Below are 14,779 nucleotides of genomic sequence, written 5' to 3' on the forward strand. Positions count from 1 at the left end.
TCCCTGCTGAAGGAACAAACTCTTGAAAACAGTTGGCCAGAAGCAGAAAACCAGTTAGAAATTGTCAACAATCAAGACAAAACTTCACCAGAGTAGATACAGCCAGTATACCACATGACGTAAACCACTGGTAAGACTTAAACACAGGAAAACCATATCAAGCTCATCCTGGAACACCATAATATGGACAGATGCGACAACCATCAACTTGGCAGTGCATCACCATGGAAGAAGCCCAGCATCTGGTGATGTCTATGTGTTTAAGACTTCAGACAGCCAATGACTGCAAAAAGATTTGCAACCAAGCAACTGAATGCAGCTTACATTCTTGTTAATTGCATTTGGACCAAACAAGCAATTTTCTAACACTGATTTTTGATGCAAGTACTTTTAAATTTAAATTTAAATCTATTATTTAAACTCATATGTAAATTCCACTTCAATAATTGGTCATTGTCTAAAATCAGATTGTTTATTTTTTTTTTCTTTTTTACCTGGAAATTTGTATATCAAATAATGAAATAAATAACAGTAAACTATTGCAGCGAAATGCACTTCTGTTTCCTCTACTCTCAAGAAGTGCAGCCATTTTGCAAAAGACATTTTCATAGCCAAATAAGCAATATGTTTATTTTACATATATATATATATAATTTTATTTTTTTATTTTTTTTCATTTGCTATGATAAACTGACCAATAATTAACCAATATTTAACTTATCAAATGACAACAGTTCCTGGGAGTACATTGGCACCACTGGTCTACAATGGGTGTCCTGTCTATAAGTCAGTAGATCAAAATACTAATAAACATGTAATTCTGTAAATGTTCTAGGCTTTTAAACTGATTATAGTGCAGTGCATTGCTGGGACTTGGTTACCCATTGCATTGCTGTTCATTAGGAAAACACCGAAGGATTTGCCACTTTCATCCTCCAGACACATGAAGAAGGGGTAGTGACCATACAGGTTGTGAGTACCCTGAGAATAAAACAGAAAAATGTTGTTGTTTAAAATGGAAAATAAATAAATAAAAAACATTTGCACAATATTCCATTTTCTAAAACTGCAGTCTATAGCTAGGAATCTTTGCCATTTTATGTTTGAATTTGCAAATCTGATGTCAGTAACATGTTTTTTAGATTTATTTTGACTAATTAAAAACAATATATGAATTTGGAGTGGTTCCAAATAGTAGACTTTGGATTTTAGGCCCTTACTCTGAGCAAAGAGTTGACTTACACCATTGGGAAAGGCATCTCTTGTAAATATAGGCCACGTCTTCCAATTAATATCATGGCGATATGTCTTGTGAACGTGCTCGCCGAGTCCATAGATATTATTTGAAGAGAGTTTGGCAGAGAGTTGCAGGTACTGGTCAGCAAAAACCAGTGGTCCAATACTGGTATCAAAGCTAGAGAGATAAAAAACAGAAAGTATTTTTTTTTTTTTAAGCAAATTCTTCTGTGTAGAAACAACAACTGGTTTTGCCCTCTGCTAGCTTTACTCATTTCTTCATTAATTTAATAGTCACTTTTTTCCATTTTTTTTACCAAATAATGTTTTTTTTTGTTTGTTTGTTTGTTTGCTTGTTTCTTTGTTTCTGAAATGTCTCCTGGCAGACTGGTGTTACAACAATCTTGTAATTTTGTATTGCATCTGGTATCCAAAGTTCTTGTATGAAACAGCGTGCAAAAAAGTATCCATGCCAGACACTGGCACTATTGTAAATCAATAAACTAATCAACGTATCTGCTATTGCAGATAAAAATGTGCCCAGTGAAGGTGATCACATGTTATAAGAAAGTGACTGACAACTGAAAAGCTGCCTTGTTCCATAAAATTATATGGCACCTTCTTGACAGATATGAAGAGGAGTGGCAAATAATTTTTGTCAAATAACAGAGTTCTGTATCTATTTTTGGAGATTTTACAGAATGATGGTTGCTTCATAGTAACCTATGTGCTCCGTGGTGAGTCGGAGTGATCCTCATCCCAACAAAGTGTGGCATCTGGATTCTTATTCTCTGTAGAGTACAATGCCAAGCCATTGACTTATTCCTTGAGCATAGTATGCTGAGTGTGGGATGAGTCTAATCCTTAATAGGAAGCAGTATGAACATTTTGAGTGTTTGGCAAATTGTCAGATGTATTATCAAGATATGTTGCAAACAAATCATGACTAGTTCCAAAGCATATCACACCATATTCTCTCTCCAAAATGTCCTACTTGTGCGGCCCCTCTAATAAATTCATTTCTAATCTTGTCCATTCTCGTCACTCTAAATGAAAATCTCAACATTTTCAGCTCTGCTACCTCCAGCTCCACCTCCTGTTTTTCACTATATGCCACTGTCTCTAAACCATACAACGTAGCAGGTCTCACCACAGTCCTATAAACTTTCCCTTTCATTTTTGAAGATACCCTACTATCACAAATCACTCCTGCCACTCTTCTTCACCCACTCCACCTTGCCTGCACTCTTTTCTTTACTTCTCTAACACACTCTCCATTACTTCCTGCAACCACACCACTCCACTGCCCTCTCTCTCAATCACACAAATGTACTCTGTCTTACTCCTACTGACTTTTATTCCCCTTCTCTCCAGCATGTACCTCCAGCTCTACAGGCTCTTCTCAACCTGCTCCCTCTCTCACTACAAATAACAATATAATCCACAATCATCATAGTCCACGGAAACTCCTGTATGACCTTGTCCGTCCACCTGTCCATCACCGCTGCAGACAGGAAAGGGGTCAGAGACGATCCTTGATGCAATCCAACCTCCACCTTGAACCAGTCTGTCGTTCCTACTGCACACTTCACTGCTGTCACACTGTCCTTAACCACCCTCACATAATTCTCTGACTTCCTCATACAATACCACGACTTCTCTCTCGGCATCCTGTCGTACGCTTTCTCTAAATCTACAAACACACAATGCAACTCCTTCTGACCTTCTCTATATTTTGCTATCAACATTCCTAAAGCAAAAATTGCACCCATAGTGCTCTTCCATGGTATGAAACCATACTGTTGCTCACAGATGTCACCTCTTCTCTCAGCCTGGCTTCCACTACTCTTCCCCATAACTTCATGGTGTGACTGATCAACGTTATTCCCCTGTAGTTACTGCAGGTCTGCACATCTCCCTAATTCTTAAAAAACGGTACCAGCACACTCCTACATTCCTCAGGCATTCTCTCACCTTCCAAAATCTTGTTAAACAATCTGGATAAAAACTCCACTGCAATCTATCCTAAACATATCCATGCTTCTACCGGTATGTCATCTGGTCCATCCGACTTTTTACTCCTCATCCTCTTAATAGCTGCTCTCACTTCCTCCTTATTAATCCTATCCACTTCCTGCTTCACCATCAACACACTCTCCTCTCTAGTTAACAGCTGCCTGGCCGATCGGTATAACTCCCTTTCACCTTCCTTAGTGTCAAGCTCATACAGCTCCTCATATTTTCCTTTGCTTTGGCCACATCCCTCTTTACCTGCTGCCTTATCTTTTTGTACTCCCGCCAACTTTTTTCATCTCTCTGCCGATCCCAATCCTGTTTTACCAACCTCTTTCTCCTTATGCTTTTCTGTACTTCCTCATTCCGCCACCACGTCTCTTTGTCTTCCTTTCTATTTCCAGATGTCACACCAAGTACCTTTCTAGCAGTCTCCCTTATCACTTCTGCAGTAGTTGCCCAATCATCCAGCACCTCTTCACTACCACCAAGCCCCTGTCTGACCTCTTCCCTGAACCTCACACTACAGTCTTCCTTCTTTAGTTTTTACCATCTTATTCTTCTGTCAGTCCTCACTCTCCTCCTCCTCTTTTTCTTCACCTCCAATACCACCCTACAGACCACCATCTGATGCTGTTTAGCTACACTGTCCCCTGCCAACACCTTACGGTCTCCAATCTCCTTCAGGTTGCATCTCCTACATAGAAAATAGTCCACCTGTGTGCACCTTCCTCCACTTTTATATGTCACCCTATACTCCTCCTTCTTCCTAAAATACACTTTCACCACTGCCATTTCCATCCTTTTAGCAAAATCTACCACCATCTGCCTTTCCACATTCTTTTCTTTAAGGCCATACATACCCATCACCTCCTCATTACCTATGTTCCCTTCATAAACATCAGTTCAGTTAATACAATGTTTATTTATTGTTATTGTCAATACAAGTTCAGTTAATGTTCTAGAGAAAGATGACTTAATTAAAGTGTTCTTTGGTAGAAATAAAAAAATAATTAACTACAGCAAATATACTACTATCATACAATTACAATAATTTAGTTAAAATAATAATAAATTTTCTTTCAAATAATATTATTGCATACAAACTGGTGAAAAAAATAATCTTTTAATTTAACGCTGACCTTTGCACCTCACTCTATCAGTTGCACTCTTTTACCCTTCCATCAACAGTTGTTAAAATCATATACTTCGATAACGAAGGCAACAAACGTTAGTGACAAATTAGGACTCAAGTTTAAATTACTGATATCATATAATTACAGTTAATAACTATAAATGTTCTTAGAAGTCTTGTATACAGCATAGATAATAAACAGCACAGTGCTTTAAAGTGTGCCAAAAGCGAATTAATAATTAAGCTTTAATTGTTTTGGCTAGTGTTGGAAAATCAGACTCTTCTAATGAATGTGTATGCATGTGCATGTGAGTGACACAGCTATAATCATGGCATCTCTTAGTCTGGCATTTGACTGGCATGCCACTGTCAAACAAACCACACTATTATTTTAAAATAATGCATAATAATGAGCTCAGAGCATAGAAATGAGCCGACCCGGTTATGGAATACAGAAGTACGGCATTAATGATAGCTAAGCACTGTCATTACTATTTTATCTCTTGAATGGAGCAGTTGTAAGCAATGATTCACAGCTAATATCATGATGGGATGTGTGTTCTCAGGCACACAAAATTAAAACTGACAAATAGTGACAGCGACTATGTGCCTTCAAGACATGCAATTGAGAATAAACAACAATGGCATGTAAAAGAGTGTACACAGAAATAGAAATTGTCTGAAGTGACAGGAATATACAGCATGACAACATGGTGGATCCATAGCATATCCTAGGAACACTGGGCATGAGGTGGGAATACACCATGGATGGGAGGCCAGTACATCACAGTACATCATACACACACACACACACACACACACACACACACACACACACACACACACACACACACACACACACACACACACACACGCACGCACACACAGAAACATATGAACTCCTGTTCATCACTTAGCAGCAATTAAATCCTCACCTAACAGTTTAGAAATCTGTGAAAGTTATTTCAGGAAACTGATGATTCTATTACAATATGTAACTCAGTTTCATTCAAATTAACCACCTTTTTGCTTCTTTGTAAGACTTTTTTTTGTTTTGTTTTTTTTGGATTTTTGTTTTAAAGGAAGCAGAGTATTGGGAATAAACTACTTATTTTATATTGCACTGTAAACAACACAAGCAATGCTAGATCATTCAACATCAAAGTCACTTCCCAGTCAAGACCAAAGTCTTTAGGCGACATTCAGCAGATCAGATCAAAGAATGTCTCCAGAAATACAAAACGACAAACCAGGCCAAACCCCATAAGCCAAATTAAAAGTGATTCAGAAGACCAACTGCACAGCCAGCCAAAAGAACACACAGGACCTGCCAGTGACAAGACAATTAACTAGGGGAAAGGGGGGGAATCAGTAGAAGAGCACAAGATAAAAATGGCAGATGCACAAGCAAGGAAGGACAAATGAACACAGCGGTAGGTTAGGACAACCAAAATAACAAGATTCTGTTTGACCAATTAAAATGTGGAATCTACTGCTGCCAACAGTTGTTCTGTTACTGTGTAACTTATAAATTACTGTAGATGACAGAACATAGAAAAAGGCCCAGGCACAGAATTCTAACATGAGAAATAGGGTGAGCGAGTGAAAGTAGACTCTAAACCCCGATCAGCAAAAAACTGAAACTGAATGTTGTATGAACTGAATAACCACATACAGTAACAGATGGCCAAATGGTCAAAAAGTTTAATAACTTTCACAATTTAAATTAATGAAAAAAAATAAAAGACTTTGCTGTGATCAAATGAATGTCCAAGATGTTCATCATAGTGCTTAGTTTTAGTAAATGCAGACAGTGACATAAAATTAAACATGGCTTTCTGGACACCAATTTAAGTCTAAGTGAGATTGACAGGAGAAAATTAAGAGAGTTTGTGGCAGCGGGGGCGTGGCCAGGAGCAGGTAGACACAGGAATGCCTCACCTGAAGCAATGAGTGTTCTCTCTCTTTCAGTGATCGAAGGGGGCATTTAAGGAGGAGCGCGAGGATGTGTGTGTGTGTGTGTGTGTATGTGTGTGTGTGTGTGTGTGTGTGTGTGTGTGTGTGTGTGTGTGTGTGTGTGTGTGTGTGTGTGTGTGTGTGCCAGTGCCAGAGACGTGTGATTGAGGCACTGAGCACCAGTGTTAAAAGAAATTACTAATAAAAGTTTTGGCTTCTAACCTGTCCTGTCGTGGAGTTCCTTTTTTCCGAACTTATACGCTCTCCCACAGAGTTATATAAGAAGAAAAGAAGAAAAAAGACTTACAGGACTTTTTTGTTGGATGCTCTGCGGACTCTCACACCAAAAGGACTCTTGAGAAGCTCAAACTCATACTTCAAAGGTCCGTTCACAGAGCTGGTCAGAGACTGGATGTGTTCATGTGGAACTTCAAACCGTGGTTTATTTGCATCCGTGATCTGTAGAACAAGGTGTGAAGCAGCCACAGGCCAATTATCGGCTATAGGATACAAGTTAACATTCAACACGCCCAATATTGTTAGACTGCCACTTTAAATATACTCTTGTGTACAAGCTGCCTAGCTAATCAGCTTTTTTGGCAGCAGTTGGGCACACTTTAGAAAAAACTACTAAGCAATTTGGAGGACAGTACAACAGTCTTCTAAGCACAGGTGTTTTGACCTCTTTGTTATTGCAAAGTCATTTTTTTTTTAACAAAATTACAATCAGAATCACATTAATGATTCGCCTGTTTTCCCACAGTATTTCAGGCCATCTAAAATTCTTGCTAATGCAATATCACAATGATGCTTGCTTTTTTGTATTTTTCCTGCCATTACATTTTACTATTGATCCAAATATGGTCAAAGTGTGTTTTAAAGTAGACATCAAATGTTTATAAAAACAAATAAACAAATAAAATTGACATCTTTGTCAATGCTGGTATATATAGGCTATGTGTGTGTGTGTGTGTGTGTGTGTGTGTGTGTGTGTGTGTGTGTGTGTGTGTGTGTGTGTGTGTGTGTGTGTGTGTGTGTGTGACTAAAAAACACACCTTCAGTCTTTACAACAAGTATTAATACAATATGCATACCTTAAATCGAAGGCGATTTTCTGTCTGCATTTCTGCCACAAAGGATAGCTCAAGAATGTCGGAGCCAAACAGCGAGGGTGCATTCTGTCTTTCCAGCCTGGCCTCGATTTCTGATAAATAAAGTGCTACCATTTTATCACAAACACGCACATTTTATAGAGAAATAGGTTCAGATGGGCTAGTGCTAGGATGTGTGGGTTTCAGTTGTCTCGTTATGGACCAGGATCATTTTTTCTGTTTTTTATTAAGAACTAAAGCAGACCAATTGAAGTTGTTTCAATATATTAGACTTTACCATTCATTCACATTATAGCCAAAAAGTTTGTTGTTTGAAACATGACCATTACACACATACACTGGTTCCAAACTGAAAGTAAGGACATAATAATGCTGTAGCTTTAAGAATTCCTTTGACTGCAACTAAGAGGCCCAAACCTGCTCCAGCGTGACAGTGGGTCTGTGCAAAAAATGCAAAGTCTATGAAGACATGGTTTACCAATTTTGGGAGTGGGAGAGCTTGAGAAGTCTGCACAGAGCCCAGACCTCAACCTCACTGAATACCTTTGGGATAAATCGGAAGAGTGACTACTCACTAGGCCTCCTCGCACTGAAATCAATGCCTGACTTCACTAATGCTCTTGAGGCTAAATGGCCAAATCCCAACAGCCATGCTTTAAAATCAAGTGGAAAGCCTTCCCAGGAGAGTGGAGCCAGTTAATGAATAGCAAAGAAAAAACTAAATGTGGAATGGGATGTTTCAAAAAGCACATATGGATTTGATGCTCAGCTCTTCACCAAATGTTGACCATTTAGTGTTAGTAATTTTTTGTCCAAAAAGTAACCTTCTCGTTATTGTGCAATATTACTGCATGGTGGTAGTGTGTTCTCATTATCAAAAATAAGTAAAACAATAATATCTGGAGCTGGTTGTAACTTGACCTGACAAGTCAGCTCCAGAAATACATTTAAAGATATTTAGAGCAATTATTTGATCATTTAGACAAAATAAGATATATACTAATGCTCAGTGCTTTGCACCAGAACTGACTGCCTTGATAGTGGCGTAACACCCAGATTATCCCTAAATTGGCTAGATTGACACATACAGTATGTCAAATTAACTTACATTAGATTGCTTGAAAAATGTTAATTGTTGTAAGAAGTGTTTTGTTTTTAGGTTTTATAATTTCCTGTAATACTTTTATATGTAAGTCCCATTGAAGGAATACAGAAATAACTGTTTAGTGTCATTAGTACAATAATAGAATTTTTTTTTTCTTGTGCTGAATGTTAGTAAAAGTAAAAGTATTGATAGAAAAGAAATGCTTGTTCAAGAAACTGTATCATTTCGGTCATTTCGTGCTTCTAGAGTGATACATAGATAAATGGATATACATTATATAAAACCCATATTAAACTGACCTAGTAGTCAACAAACTGGTATTAGAATACCTAATAAGTATCTACTCACTTCCGCTATTTGGCTGGCTTTGACTGACCACAGTGTAGCCATGATTACTAGAAAAGAAGCACCAAGGCACATTCGTTTGGTCATTAGGACTCCAGCAGCAGCCACGCTCCTGACAACGTTGCTGTAGGGATGGGGAGCAAAAACAATTAAAGGTCATAATTATAATAAGCGTTGTCAGTCTAAGTAGTGTCAGAGAACTGTGTATGTTTTAAATACATTTTTATGTATTTTTGTTTATAAGTAACTCAAGTAAGACAAGATTAAAAACAAATTTGTATATTTTACCTGGGATGCACCTGCATCTGGAAAGCAGTCCACTCTTTCAGACAGCAAAATATTTGGACATTGTGCTACAAATGTTGTTTCTGAAATATGAGATAAAAAGATGATATTGTACAATCAATGTTTTCATTATTTTAAGAGTAAAACAACGATTTATTGGTGTTTATTTTTTCAGCAAGATAGTAAGTCTATTAACTGTAATAACTGGGAAAGTGTATTATTTTAATAATAATTATTATTTTACAATAGTGGATTTATTAGCTAATACGTTAGACAATTAATCAATCAAGGAATCAAGTAGTCAGATTACCAATATTTTTTTTTTAATTACTGTATGGTTCAATGTACTAATTTATCCCCAATAATAATACACAAAGGCTTGTTTATGTTTATTTGCAGTATTGTGCAGGTTCTCTGAAGCTCTGTTCACTTGATCGGTTTCTTTGGAAAAGTTGATTTACACCCAGAAGGTCAGCTGTGAGTCAGAGCCCATGAGTTCAGCCATTAGGATAAAGTGTTATTTGGATTGCACAACATTTTCCCAACCTCTTAGGCTTCCATGTCGCGTGAGCGCAACAAATAGCACATTGTTCTCAGGTGTTGTTGTTTAGCAATAGATTAAATAAAAAGGGAGAAGAGTAACCATGACTAAGTGCAGGGTTCTAATGATATATGGGAGGATTTTATTCACCACGTGTGTGAATCTTAGTTTTATTACTCTTTATAAACTCTTACTGGTCAAAGCAGCACGTACATGGTGACAAACCAGGAAGTGATGCAGCTCTCAGGTCAACACAAACAGCTGTTTATTTATAAAGTTTTGCAGAGATTTGCAAAAAAAGCAGCGATGTGGAAAATATTTTTTGGGCCGGAGTAACAACAGAGACTTGGAGATCTGCATCTGTAAGTTACAATAAATCTCCCTTTATGATTTTAATGGTTTTATTGCCTGTTTGTTTTTATAAGAGAAATGCTTGAAAAGTAAGTTTGTGTGTGTGTGTGTGTGTGTGTGTGTGTGTGTGTGTGTGTGTGTGTGTGTGCGTCTCTGTGTGTGTGTGTGTGTGTGTGTGTGTGTGTGTGTGTGTGTGTGTGTGTGTGAGTGTGTTGTTGAGATTGGAATGGCCACACATCAATATGAATGGCCATGACTGTAAAACAATAGCTTGTCTGGCTACCTGGTCATCAATATGAATGCCAAATCAACATCAATAGCCCCAAACATGTAGAACAAAAGCCTTTAATGGTCAGCCATTCAATAATATGCAGACTGTATGAATAGAGTATGAATGATCACCTGAGTTTAGCAGGTGTCTCTCAAACAGGTGGAGGGAGAAAAGGATCAGACATAGTCTCAGATAAATGTTTGTAGGAATATCATTTGTTATGAAAATCTTCATTACATTTGAAATATAAACTCATGAGACATGTGGCTTTCAATCCAGTACTTTTCTGGATTGCTCCAGGACTGATATAATGTATATGAAATAAAAATAATGTTCAATGCAGGAAAATGTATATCTATGGGACTTAAAAAGTAAAGCTCCAAAATGTCTTTTTTTCCAAAGATATTTAAATTGTGTATGTAGCACATTTTTATCAGGAACTGTTAACATTTGAAGTAATGGAGGGCATTTCAGCTGTGAGTCCCAAAATCTGTGTTGAGCGCTAACAGGTTAAAGCCTGCAATCTAGAATGTCCATTACACAAACATGCAAGCGGTCTTCCTGTGGTACATATCTGTCTGTCCGTATTAAGACGACAATGAGCCAAAGTGGCATCAAGTCTTTGAATTATGATTATGAGTGACAACTGTCAAAATAAGCAAGACCGTGTGGTTTCAGCTGAGATTTTATCATGCCCTTATGAATCCATTTGTTTTCTGTTTGCCTGAGAATGATATAGCTCTTGGCTGACCCACTTTATTTGTTGCCCTTGATGATAGAGAAGGCTTGATGTGTTCTTCATGCTTTATCAGAATATTGACTTTCAGTATTTTTCTGCTAAAAAGCCAGCCTGTTTATATTGGGTTGAGTGTGGTAAAACAAAATTCTCCTATGTCTTAGAGCTAGCAATTTGTGATATGATTCTGGTTTGTGCAAAAAGAAAGAAAGATACAAGCAAACAAACAAATGAGAAAAAGGTCAACACTAATAAAAAAAAGCAAAAGCTTGTTGGAAATATCAGTTGGCTGATCCATGTTTAGTGTGGATTAGAACTAAGTCAACCATATTCATGTCTTTGTGTTACGAATTTGAGAATATATTTTAATATAGTGTTGTTTTTTTTTGTTATAATCTAATTTGCAGTATCAAACCATTTGGGTGAGAAAGAGCGATTTAGTTAAGAGCTTATATAGGACAGCTTCTTCATGATTTTTCTAATCATGAGATATGAAATCTAATCATAAAACATGCATCACTTACCCGTTGTCCCGTTTTGTTCTGTGGCAAGCACGACAATCAGTCCTATGGCAACAATCCCGATCATAACAAACATCACCATCAGGGTTATTTCTAACCCAGAGAACTTCTTTTTCCTCATCTGATATAAAACACATATATACAAAAGCCATCATTGGTTTTATATTTTATCTTTTTTTTTAACAATATTTGACAACTTTATCTATTTAGTGTTTTTAAAATATATATGTTTTTTGTTAGCAGAATTATTTCACTGCTCTTTGTTCAGGACATATTGTGTTCCTTTAAGAAACAAAAATAAGACATGTGCACAAATACATTTGTTGTGCCCACCAATTTCAATTATCCTATATTATCCAAAAATAAAACATTTCCTCAGTTTAAACATTTGATAAGTTTTTTATGCTTTATTGTGAATAAATATAGGTTTATTAGATTTGAAACATAGCTTTTTTTTTTTATATATACATTGTACTTTTTTCCCAACATTAGTTTTATTTTATTTGGGTTGCACTAGTATTTAGCGGACGCTCTGTGCAGCCATAGTGATTGGATATCTTGTGCTGAACTGGTAAGGGGTGTTTTTCCAGTTGAAGCTTAAACTTTCCCAATTAAGGTCTTTCTTAAAGGGGATAGATATCCACAACATTGCAAACATCTTTGCTAACTAGAAAACTGATAACAATACAATGCATACTGAATATCACACAATATGCCATCTGATTATGAGCAAATGCTTCATGCAAATACCTTTTTTTCTTTTTTTTATTATTATTTATTTATTTATTTTTAAACTTTAAACTTTTATTCTCTTTGTAAAGTCTTACCAACTATTGGAAAAATACAGTCACAGCTCCAGAAAAAAATTTAAGTATATGGAGCATGTTTTATAAAAATAAACAGCATTTTTTGAGTTTATCTATTAAACCACACCTTTCCACCAATGCTTCCTGAATCCATCATGTTTTTAGTGAGAAATTTAGCAAAGAGAAAATACAGCATGCAGTACACTTTATCAAATTTTTTTTGTTCCATTTCCCAGTAGTAGAGTCACATTTTTCAGAACGAAAGCCTAAACTCTTTTGTTTTCTCGAAACATTTTAGCCAGTTTCAGAGACAGAGTGGCCATATCGGTCCCAAATTCAGCTATTTTATATCAGGTAAATAAAATAGCTAGGGGGTATATTTTAGGGGGAAAAAAACAACACAGTTTGGACTGTGTATTTCTCAGAATGACTTATGTGATAAGACCTTTGCAGGAGGACAGCTATAAATTAAGATGAATACAATTTATACAATTCAAATTGTATACATGTATTCAATTTATTTATTTTTTCCCACTGTAAGGTTTACCATAATTTCCAATTTAGTCAGAACATTGTCCAAATCCATTGTCCAATCAATATCATTTATGCACTTCACTGTGAGTCTGTTTAATCTTTTTAGCCAAAATATTTCTGCTGAAAACTGAAAAAGTCCTACTTTTTCCGCATCAGTGCATCTTTCAAACACAGTGAGCAGACAGGCCAAACATTACTAGCATGAAATGAGGGAAGGGGGAGGGACTTCACTCTTTGTCAAGCTAAACATGCTCTTGAGCTTCCAGTATCCCTGTCTGTTTCTTTTTCAGGACTTGGCTGATTTAATCCTGACACCCCACCTCCTCAAATTTTCTTCAATTGGAGACCACTCACCGCAGCTGAGGGTGGTTCTTTTTCATACTATCTTTGAGAGTGTTTCCTTACCACTGTTAAAGTTTATCCCCAAAGTGTTGGCTTGTACTTTGGGGATAAACTTGTATGAAATAAAGTATGATGCCAAACTGTATATTCTTAATCTATGTATTTTTGTAAAGCTGCTTTGGGCCAACATCCATTGTTTAAAGCATTATACAAATTGAACTTAATTGAATTGAATGTCCAGAGAGTATCAAATGAATATTGTAAAATAATGTGGAATGGACCATTTTAATATGAATAAATGGATGTTTAGAAGTGTATTTTGGCATGCATATCAGTGTACTTTGATTGTTACATAGGGGAGCTCCTACAAAAAGGTTTGTAGGTTTATTATTATTATTATTATTATTATTATTATTATTATTATTATTATTATTATTATTATTATTATTATTAATTATTATATAATAATTTATATATTTATTTTGCCTAATTATTACACCCCCCCCCGCTTTAAACATATTACATACAAACTCATTTTTACAGGAGAATGATTTATGAAATTTTGTAATTGGGGAGAGTTGATTACAATTTAATGAACGTCATCGGTCCTTGTCAAACTGACACACATTAATAAGTATAATAATTAAAAAAGGCGCATGCTCATACAAGAGGAATACTGTATGTACTGTATTCAGTTCTGCTTATAATTGCTGTTCATTGTGCTGTGGGCCAAAATGTGGTAAAAGAATTGTGCTCACTACAATTTCAGTGTAAAAGCAAACTGAGGCACCTCTGTCTTGTCCAATCACACCTTGTGTTTGTCAGTTCACATACAGGTCAGACATATAACATACAGTGTCTGTGATAAGGCAGAAATAAGTACTAGGACCATACACTGTGTATAAATGACAAAATTGTGTTTATACAATTCTGTTTTATACTCATATAGTTGTAATACTCAAGTATTGTAATAATTGTTTGGACATAAAATATTTAAAGATTGCATTGTATTACATTTGACAGCAAAGGAGCCACCATTTGGGATAAAGTGAGTGCTCTGTTTTAAACTTGTTTTGATTGCCGCTTGGCAGTGGTGGACTTAGGCATAGACGACGTGGGGAGCTGCCCAGTGCGACATCTTTAATCGATCATTTATTTATTTTTTTTACCAATTATTTGCAAGGTCTGTTCAGTTGGTCAGGATTCGGCGTGTGCACCCACCACCCAGAGAAGTACCTTTATACTCATACACTGAGAAAGGAGAGGTAGGGGTTGGGACGTCATGCCAGAAAGGAGAGCTAAATCCAAATTAAAATTATGGATGACAAAAAAAAGTCAAAACTCTTAGGAGCCCAATTCAGAAAAAAACTTAGAAAGAAGTAGGGGGGAAATGTGCCAAAGATAAAGGTGTGTATGTAGCTCTATCAATTATCTCATTTTGAGGATAATATAAGCTAATGTATTTAGTGAAATAGGCTAATAACTGTATA

The 14,779-nt window shown here is 36.4% G+C and overlaps 1 protein-coding gene across 1 annotated transcript in view; it reads right to left on the reverse strand.

Moving 5' to 3' along the window:
* si (sucrase-isomaltase) overlaps positions 1-14,779 on the reverse strand; it is an 84,798-nt gene that overhangs the window by 67,973 nt on the left and 2,046 nt on the right. The window contains exons 2-8 of the mRNA XM_083552821.1: positions 11,611-11,728; positions 9,191-9,270; positions 8,906-9,026; positions 7,435-7,544; positions 6,648-6,799; positions 1,243-1,414; positions 882-981 (exon numbers count right to left, since the gene is read on the reverse strand). Coding sequence (XP_083408947.1) covers positions 882-981; positions 1,243-1,414; positions 6,648-6,799; positions 7,435-7,544; positions 8,906-9,026; positions 9,191-9,270; positions 11,611-11,728 — 853 coding nt within the window. The remainder of the gene's footprint in view (positions 1-881; positions 982-1,242; positions 1,415-6,647; positions 6,800-7,434; positions 7,545-8,905; positions 9,027-9,190; positions 9,271-11,610; positions 11,729-14,779) is intronic.

Source organism: Silurus aristotelis (genome assembly GCF_946808225.1).
Source record: "Silurus aristotelis genome assembly, chromosome: 10".
In the NCBI taxonomy this organism is placed as follows: domain Eukaryota; kingdom Metazoa; phylum Chordata; class Actinopteri; order Siluriformes; family Siluridae; genus Silurus; species Silurus aristotelis.